Here is a 10,262-nt window from a genome sequence, read left to right as displayed (position 1 = left end):
TTTCCCGCCTTTAACTTGGATATAATTACTCAATAAAAACTTACTAAAAATTTGATTATATTAAAAACATTTATATCCATATATGAAAGAATGGATTTGTTGATGACTTGTGTCAATCTAATATTAAAGTTAGTATTTTCAATCACTAAAAAACATGATGGTTAGATTTTGGCTTAAAAAAATCATTTTTTGTGTTTTTTAGGTAGTGTTTGCGACCTCTAAAAATAAGTGATTATGGAGATTCTCTTAATTGAAATCCAAAAGCTAGTCATATTTATGATTCTCCAAAAGTGATTCTAATAAAAATGTCAATATTAAAATCACGCTTATCACTTATTTATCAAACACTACCGAACTTTTATTTTTAGATTTTCGCATTGATTTTCAAACACTACCAATGTTTTATTTTTCTTAACTTTTTTTATAAATCTATAATTTGAAAAAGTGTATTGAAAATATTAAATCAGTAAAAAAAATGTTTCAATCATTGTTATAGCCAGTTATTTGATTTATAATTTGAAAAAGTGTATTTTGAAAATATTAAATCAGTAAAAAAAATGTTTCAATGATTGTTTATAGCCAGTTATTTAAAATAATAAGTCAATGTGAAAAATAACTAAAATATTTAAAAAGCATCCATTGTCAAATGTTGTCAGGATCAGTTTCGTCGATGGATTAAAGGACGATTGCTAAAAAGAATTATTGTTAGATTTCGGCTTAAAAAATTGTGTGAAAGCTAGTCAAATGGTAATTATGATTCATTAAAAATAATTCTAATAAAAAAGTCAATGTTAAAATCACTTTAATCACTTGTTTATCAAACATTACCCAACTTTGATTTTTAATTTTCATATGTGTTTTCAAACACTACCAACTTTTGATTTTTTTTATAACTTATAAATTAATTATTTTTACAAAAATATAATCTTTTGCAAACACTCCCTAAAATCTTCGAATAATTATGTTTTCAAACCTAATAAAATAATATTGCACCGAGGAAAAACTGAGAACAATAAATGGGCAGTGGGCTAGGTTAAAAAATTAAGGGAGTGTTTGCAATCACTAAAAAAATGATTGTTAGATTTTAGCTTTAAAAAATCAATTTTGTGTGTTTTTTAAACCTAAATTATGTGTTAGTTTATGCTTAACTTAATTGAAATTCAAAAACTAGCCATATGGTGATTATGATTGTAGAGACCCTGCATGGAATCACCTACTAACTGGCAACTAATAGCATGCATTAAACTTAATACAGCAAAATACTTAAGAGAGTAAAAACGTGCGGAAACATAATCCATAATTTACATATCAGCTTAGTAATATAATCCAGGCTTAAATCTGTAGTGATACAACCATATCGAAATTCTTAAAAGTAAACATTATACAGCTAATAAATCGTGCTGTATAAAAACTTTCAAAGCTCCTGCTCCCTAGTCCTGCCTTGAACTACCAGCTCCGTCCATCCTGCGACCTGCCCCATAGAATAGGGTGTCCAAGATAACAACTAGGACGTGAGCGCTACGCCCAGTACATAGACATGAGTAAACATATGTATATAATGCATGCAACATGATGACTGGTACAGGGTCATCTGAAAAGTCATGCTCAGAACCGGCGCCATATGAGTGCTGCCACCGCACGGATCAACCTCTGGGTGCAACCACACTCGTCTAGTACACCAGAGTAGACAGACATAAATGCCCCCGCCGTCGCGGTACCCTCAGTGACAGACTATCGAGTATAGAGCTGAGCGGCTCTATAATCAGGTATAACAAGAAATAGGCTCAACGTGTATATGCACATGACATATGAGTATAGAAAACGGTAAATCATACATCATGCCATATAATAATGCCAAATAAATGCAACATATAAACATGTATACTCGCTGGCAATCTCAGTCAATGTGTACGTACCTCTAGGCTAGTTCAAGTATAATATGATCCTAGGTTCCAAGCCTATATTCAAAAGTTCACCGTATCACTACATAAATTCTATAAGCCTTAACTAAGCTAATAAGTACTCCCAAAACTTAAATAGATTCCCGGACCATACCTTCGTCCGTAGTTAGCCCTTTGGAGTCGCTAGTCCCGGATGACTATAACCACACCTTGGTTATTCCAGAACCTCTATTATAATCGATAGGGCCCTCAAGTGTATAACTCACACTATATAACTGAAGAAGGAAACGCGGGAATTCGTATTTCAAAACTGAAGCAAATGAGCCCTATTTATAGCCAAAATCTCGGCAACGATCGGAACCACCGATCTCGGGATCGGAGCTTCCGATTCCATCTCATTTTGTGCATGTCCGACACGTCGGGATCGGAACCACCATTCCGGGATCGGAACTTCCGATCGAACCCCCGATCAACACTTGTCAAAACTTACGGCTGAGTCATCGAGCATTGCTGGCTGGCTGAGATCGGAACCTCCGTTCCTGATCGGAACGTCCGATCCCCGTGTATCCGATCTGCTTCCGAAGTGGTCAGGATCGGAGCTTCCGAACTGGGATCGGAGCTTCCGATCTGGCCCAAAGTCAAAAGCCCAAATTCCTCTTCCGAAGTCCACTAACACTTCGAAATAGATCAATTACCAACCCTTAATCATGTTTAACATATTATTATCTTAAAAATGGGTTCCGGGTTACTACAATGATTCTTCAAAAATGATTCTAATAAAAAAATCAATGTTAAGATCTCTTTAATCACTTATTTATCAAACACTACCCAACTTTGATTTTTAGATTTTCACATTTGTTTCCAAACACTGCCAACTTTTGGTTTTCTTAACTTTTTAATAATCTATAAATTAATAACTTATACAAAATCATAATCTTTTGCAAACGCTATCTAAATGTGCAATAGGCTGAATTATATTTTTTAAAAATTATAAAATGAGCACAACAACACAAGACTATTGTGATGAATTATAGAAAGAACGAGTTAACTCGTCGGGGTATACGCTTTACTGAATGTAGCATGGGAAATTCGATCCTACATGGGGTATAAGCTAAGGATTGGCCAATTTCATGTGGACCCCGCATTATTTCATGTGGAGCCCAAATAAAATGCATGTGTGGCCATCATACATTGGGATATTACTTTCACTGTAGCATCGACCCACTCAGGTAGCACATTTGGTTGGATATTTACAGTTCATTGGTATGAACTCACACGTCATTATTTGCAGACGTCTCACATCAATCCAAACGTTATCACCAGATCATGTGAAAAATCACTCATCGCGATAGAACATCGGTAATTTGTTATTCAGTCCCTGAACACAAACATAAATTGGTCATCAGTCACAGAAAAAAAAAGTTGTTTAAACTCCTTAAGCCCACATGTTTTTTTCGGATGAAATTCGGTACAAAACCTGAAAAATATGGTACGAATATATGATATTTAAGTATCAACTATTTCAAATATGATACTAATGTATGATTTTTTAGTACTCAAATATGTAAGCAAATATTGATATAATGACACATTTGTCTTCTTTGGATGAAAATCGGTACAAAATATTAGAAATACGCTACTAATATATGATATTTGAGTATCAAATGTGTTAGATCTGATACAAATATATGATTTTTAAGTACTAAGAAAATACTAATATTAATAACACATTTATTTCGTCCGGATGTGAATCAGTACTAAAATTGAAAATATGATACTAATATATGATTTTTGAGTACCAAATGTGTTTGATTTGGTACAAATATATAATTTTTGAGTATTCAAACATATGTTGCAAGTTCATATTAATAAAGATATTCGGGTTTTATACTCAAAATCTTATTTTTTTTAATACTCGATCTTGAAAATTAGTGCTCGAATATCATGTATTCGTACCATATTTACAATGTTTTGTACCGAATTTCATCCCAAAAAAATATGTGAGCCCATGGAGTTTAAAAATTTTTCTGACAGAGATTGATCACCAATTTAGGTTTGGGTTCAGGGACTGGACACCTACCCATAGAACATTTGTTTCATTGGTCCACATGTGTTTTAGGAAACAAATATTTTTGAGATATACGACGCATTGCTTAAAATCAAATAGTTTTATTTAAAAGTGATGTTTGATCCAAATGTTAAATTCATTGCAAATAGGCATACAAGGAGAAAAACAATCATCGAGAAAAATAGAGTTTGGACAAAAATGATATTTGATCGGAATTTCACATACAATATTGAATACAAAACGCCATCCAATGAGAAAAGGATGAATTGGACATTAGGATAATCCCACCAATTAATTACTTTTCCACTAATAATGGAACCTTCTAAAATCTGATAAATGGAATGGTCCCTAGTCCAATGTGGTAGGCCCTGTGTCCTAAAGTCATTCGGCAGCAACCATTTTCTTTCCTCTGTTTTCACATCCTTTTATCACCAACAAATCATACAAAACACTAACGCTCTTTGAACAGTTTTTCCCCTAAGTAATTAATCACACAACACGAGATTCTTTCACTTTTACTAGTATGAACCAGAGACTTTCTTTGTGACTTGCATTTGCTTCAGCATATTGACTTTTGGAATCTCGTTGATGCTAAAACTGCTGTGTTTTTCTCAAGGAAAAGGGAGAAGAGAAAGATGGGAGGGCTATGTTCAAAGCAGAACCCGAAGCCGAATCCTTATGCAGGCAGAAGCATGGATGGAGGAAAACTGTATCATGAGAGGAAGCAGGTGCATGTGGATGCTGCCAAGGTTCTGATGACACCACCTGCTGTGAAAGAAACCATGGAAAAACATTTAGTAGTGAAAGAATATCCAAGATATTCGGTTCGGAACAACGCAAGTAGTAATGGTGATGAGTTCTATGATGGGATTCCGCGGTACCAGAGGAGTGCATCCTTGAAATCCAGATCATTGAGAGCCACCAAGGTGGTTATAATACTCTTGTGGATTGATCGCTGTTTTGTCGTTTCATGTTCGATAAAAAATTTCGGTTTTTGTTGTATTTTTTTTGTTAAGAACACCTGGCTGGAGAGGTAGAGGGTATCAAATGAAGTAGCTACCATCCTTTTTTCTCTTGAAATTTTCATCTAGCATGTATAGTTTCTTGTTTATAGAATGCATACGACAATATGAAATTTCGTTCTCTCGTTATTGGTGGTGATGACACAAGTTTATTATGTTGATATGAGAATTGAGAATGACCCGTTTGATAAATCTTTAGCTATTCAAATTTTTTGTAGGTTTCAGATGCGAGTTCTGGTTTGGTCCGAGTCGGCAGTTTTGGACTTGAAAGGACTCTGGAAGTGTGGGGGAGACTTGGGAGCAGTGTGAGCTTAACTGGTGGATTTGTTGCAGGAACAACAGCGATCAAAACCACTAAGCTTTCGATTCTAGCTTTTGAGGTTGCTAACACGATTCTCAAAGCTTCAACTCTTATGCGATCTCTTTCGAGGCGAAGCATTCGACAACTCAAAGAGATGGTGCTTCCTGCGGTAGGTGTTCAACAGTTGGTATCTGAAGACATGGATGAACTTTTAAGGATTGTTGCCACAGACAAAAGGTCAGTTATGTAAAGATTACAGACAGAGTGAATGATGTTTGTGTCGTATCAGCAGTTTTAACTCTTTTGAGTCGTGAAATTTTGTCACAGGGAAGAGCTGAAAGTTTTCTCTGGAGAAGTGGTTCGTTTTGGGAACCGATGTAAAGATCCTCAGTGGCACGACTTGGACCGTTTCTTCGAGAAGTAAATCGTGATAACTTTATCCATCTTTTTTTGTTCTAGGGTCATTTTGAATTGTAACCATCATTGCAAACTTTTACATTTCTAGACGCAGCAGAAACCGCACCCCTCAGAATCAATCAAGGGAACTAGCAGAAGCAATGATGCTGCAACTGATGAGCTTGGTTCAACTTACAGCTGTTAGTATTATATTTTCTTCTCTACCATTCTCAACTGTGTTTCATTACAAAAATGCCAACAGATTGTGCAGAAATTTGTTTTACCGCATCCTTTTGTCCACAGGAACTACACCGGGAGCTGCTCACGTTGGACAGGCTTGAACAAGATTATCAGTTTCAACGAATAGAGGAGATCAAATTCAATGCCGCAGGAAGAGGTTACATGAACTTTATTCGATGTCTTTATGAGAAATTCATGTCAACATGTCCCTGTCAACAGATATTTTGATTGATTGTAGGTGACACCGACAGAAGCCTAACCATTTTGGCAGCGGAACTGAAAAGCCAAAGGAAGTTAGTGAAAAACTTAAAAAAGAAATCACTGTGGTCCAGAAGCATGGAAGAGGTAGCTATCACTCAGCTTATTTTCATGAATAAACTTCTGTCTCTGCACTACGAGCCTAGAATCTTCAATAATAATCGCCAACACATTTGATCTTGTAAATTTTCATAACTATCCAGTATTTATAACATGGCTTGATTTGTTGAATCTTTGCTGCTGTCCTTTCCCCCCTGTCAAAATATCCGGGACGTTTCTTTGCAAGTTCTGTCTAATACCATATGGCAGGTTATGGAGAAGCTAGTAGATATCGTGCTATTTTTAAATCAAGAAATAAGCACTGCCTTTGGCAACACAGGTAGCATTTCAATCTCAAAGGAAGTTATCATCTTTGTACTTGAAGTGAGCATCTATAATGATTCTGATGTAACTTTATGCGCCTTTTGAGATCGTTTCATCTTCGTTATTCATAATCAGAAGGCAAAACACCAACAAAAGGAACCATTACTCATCAGCAAAAGTTAGGATCTGTGGGACTCGCATTACATTATGCTAATATCATTCTCCAAATTGACTCAATTGTGAGTAAGTAGTAGGTTTTTATCCCACTCATTTCCATTCTATCAGTTTCATTTCGTGAACCGAGTTTCTCCTGTGATCCAGGCAGCACGTTCAAATTCCTTGTTTCCAAACTCAAGAGATGCATTGTATCAGAGCTTGACACCGAACTTCAAAGCTTCTTTACGATCCAAAATACATTTTTTCCCCATTGAGAAGAAGGTACAAGCTAGTACGTATATGTTAGTTTCTTCCAATATCAGCTGTTGTTAGCCTATCCTGAAAAACACAAGCTCGAATTTTTGCTTGTTCGAAGCTCACTGTGGCAGACATCAAGGACGAGATGGAAAAGACGTTGTGTTGGCTTGCTCCTATGGCCACAAACACAGTCAAGTAAGATTCAAAATCTTGATCAAGTTCACAGATCTAAACAGCCTTTTCTCCAATATACTGAATACCTTTTCTTGATCATACACGTCTACAGAGCTCATCACGGATTTGGTTGGGTCGGAGAGTGGACAAACGCCGGGTTAGTACATAGTACTACTGCTTTTAATGGATTATGTGTTTATTTATATTTATCTGCTTATATTCTTGATAATATTTTGGAACTAGTAAACATGGTTTTGTCTGAACTCAATGGCAGGGCAGTTGGAACAATTGATGTTATGCAAATGGAGACGCTCCACCACGCGGACAGGCAAAAGACAGATGCTCATATTCTTGAGCTCTTGTTGTGGCTCAACTATTTGGTAAACCAGTCCAACTCTAGAAAAGATGGAGGCCGCGATGTCATGATCGATACTTTAGCAAGTGTCACGCCAACTTCGGGCCGAGCCAAGAACAGTTTTCAGAATGATATGGAAACCAGCAACCAAGATCAAGAAATCAGTAATACAAGGGAATTGAGTACTCAATAATGCAACATAGAAAAGAAAGACAAAAATAATACGATGATTGTAGAGGCAAGCTAGCTTAAGGTGATGAATGACTTTGTATGGTCGTTTTTTCCCCAGATATGCAGTGAAATAATGCAATAAACTCATTGATTTTTCATGCCCCAAATAAAGTTTTTGTCGTGCCCAATATTCCAGCGGTGGGAAACTGTCACAAAAGGACTTTAAGGGGTAGATTTGCACCAAATAACTTGTTTTAAAATAATCATGTCTTTTTTCTTCAAAGATAATAATAATAATGTAAGGCCCGAAAATATTAAGTTCTTAATTACGGGATTTAAGATTTAAATTCCGAAGAAAAGTGAAAAGATGAATTTAAGAATTTATGGAAATTGGAGATTTCAATTTCGGGTCAGAAATATTTAATTTGAGGATTTTTGGATTTTAAGATTTTAATATCCGGAATTCTTAAATTAAAAGATTAAAAATATTTGCAATTGATATTTATGGAATTTAAGATGTGAATTCCAATATGATAAATATCACAGATTTAATTTGAGGATGAAATCCGAGCAAGGGCCAATTTGCAAATATTGGGTAGTTCAGGGACTATAATGCGATAAGGTCCGAAATGATTTAATTTTAATACGAGAATATTTAATTTGAGAATATTTAGAGTTTAGAATTAAATTCTAATATTCTTAACTTATTTAGGATTGAAATTGAATTAAATCGCTTGTCCGGGGACTGAATTGCAATTAGGCCAAAGTTTAAGGACCAAACTGCAAATTCCTTGCAACTTGGCTGAATAAAACGTGTAATCAGAAGGAAATTCATCAGATTTCCAGAAAGTGGCCGAGAAAGGAGGAAAGAAAGGGGTTTCAACCATTTTTGCCTTTTTAAGTCCCGCTTAAATTCAATCCGCCCGGTAGAATTTCCGATTGATCGTATATTTGCGATCACAGCTCCGAGTGCTACGTTTTGACGTAAGTTTTATGAAGTTATACCATGTTTGAATTTTATGTTGTTGTTAGAATTAAGATTTGATTGTATAAACATGTTCTAGCATATACGACGATAATATATCTAAGACGGATCGAGAAAAGATCGTCGTTTGGACATGTTTTGGAATATTGAAAGAATTATCGAAATTCTGAATTTTGAGGGCTGCAATTCACGTGATTAGGCTGCTGAATTATGGATGTTATGATACTTATAAGATTGTCTAATTGATGTTTAAGCTTTTAGAATTTCCGGTTTTAATCCGTTACGCCGCCGGTTCAAGATTTTGAATTGTTATTCATTCTATATGTCTAGAGCTCATATTCAAGTGTTTAGTGGATGAATTGAATATGTGGTTATATTTAGAATGAAGGTATAATGATATTTGAATCGAAAGATTTATCGAATTCGAATAGTTGTGACGTCGGTTTGAATTTCGATTGTGTTAGTCAGATTTGAAATGTATCAGCTTTAAAGAAACATCGATTCAGATTGGAAATTGATGTTTAGATATGTTATACATTATTTCAGATTTGACTTGAAGATTATCGAAGTTGAATTGACGAGTTCGAGTTCGAATGACTTAAAGTGTTTGAAGTTGAATCGAGAATACCTTCAAGTAGCACTGATTGAAATAAGCAGAATTTGATGTCAGATTTGGACAGCTTGTAGTTGATCAAGAATTGACAGAGTGTCAGCTATTTGAATCAGAAATGCAGGTATGAATAGACATTAATAAGATGGGCAGAATAACTCGAGATTGTTTTGCTTATCGAGTTGCCTAAAATCACATACTTTCCTGTTTTTATATATGTTATGGTTTACGTTTACATAAATGGGATAGATTATTCAGGATAGCTATTTTCTTGAATTTCCCAAAACATTTATGTAAATGTTTACCTGTGTAAGCTGATTTGTATTATTTGCTGTATTGAACATGTTTTACATGTTTTATGAGATGCTTGCAGATTTATTGCTATCTTTATGTGATTAGCTACTTTGTTTTGCTTAGTTGGTTATTGAGCAAGTGTTCAAGGTGTTTTATAGCTTTTAATGCATACAGCTTATATTTCATTCATCTTGAACTCCAGCCTTAATAGCACAGAGAGCAGCCATCGCCTAGAGTGCAGATGACGTTTGGAGAGCTGTAGTGAGTGGCATGGAATGTAGATTTATTTCTAGAGTCAGCTTGACTCATGGCACAGAATATGGATTTATGTTCAGAGCCAGAAGACTCACTATAGTTGCACCAAAGTCAGAGGAGTAAAATACTTGATGCTGCCTCGAATGGGAGTGTCGGTAGTTTGAGAGCTATTTTATTCCTCGGGATCCCAAAGAACCAAGCTTTATTGGTATCAGCTTTGCTAGCCTATTCCTTGGCACATGCATTGCATTTATGCATTAACCTAGAGACTTATATGGTTTAGATTATGCGTTTATAAATGCTAGCATGTTATGTTAATTCAAGATGTGAATTAGTTATATGTTTAGATGATGTATATACATGCTATTTATACTGAGATTTATTCTCACCGGAGCTATCCGGCTGTTGCTTTGTTTGTATGTGTGCATTGCATCAGGTTTGGGGCATGAGCGAGT

General features: G+C 35.3%; 1 protein-coding gene across 3 annotated transcripts; it reads left to right on the top strand.

Annotated features, from left to right (window-relative positions):
• The first annotated feature begins 4,356 nt into the window (after positions 1-4,356).
• Positions 4,357-7,845, top strand: LOC140864393 (protein PSK SIMULATOR 1-like). Of its 3 annotated transcripts, XM_073268552.1 has the most exons (13): positions 4,357-4,490; positions 4,586-4,895; positions 5,210-5,529; positions 5,620-5,712; positions 5,798-5,888; positions 5,992-6,085; positions 6,167-6,273; positions 6,496-6,565; positions 6,685-6,788; positions 6,871-6,987; positions 7,082-7,158; positions 7,250-7,294; positions 7,412-7,845. In XM_073268552.1, the coding sequence occupies exons 2-13, from the start codon at positions 4,605-4,607 to the stop codon at positions 7,683-7,685; spliced, it is 1,683 nt and encodes a 560-aa protein (XP_073124653.1). In that variant the 5' UTR covers positions 4,357-4,490; positions 4,586-4,604; the 3' UTR covers positions 7,686-7,845. The 3 variants fall into 3 exon arrangements, with proteins under 3 accessions (XP_073124653.1, XP_073124652.1, XP_073124654.1); XM_073268551.1 differs by having other exon boundaries at positions 4,413-4,895; XM_073268553.1 differs by having other exon boundaries at positions 4,413-4,895; positions 7,417-7,565.
• The last annotated feature ends 2,417 nt before the right edge of the window (positions 7,846-10,262 follow it).

The sequence above is a fragment of the Henckelia pumila genome, chromosome 4 (genome assembly GCF_033568475.1).
Source record: "Henckelia pumila isolate YLH828 chromosome 4, ASM3356847v2, whole genome shotgun sequence".
Lineage (NCBI taxonomy): Eukaryota > Viridiplantae > Streptophyta > Magnoliopsida > Lamiales > Gesneriaceae > Henckelia > Henckelia pumila.
The sequence above is the reverse complement of the archived record's forward strand: the minus strand, read 5'-3'. Positions and strand labels throughout refer to the sequence as shown.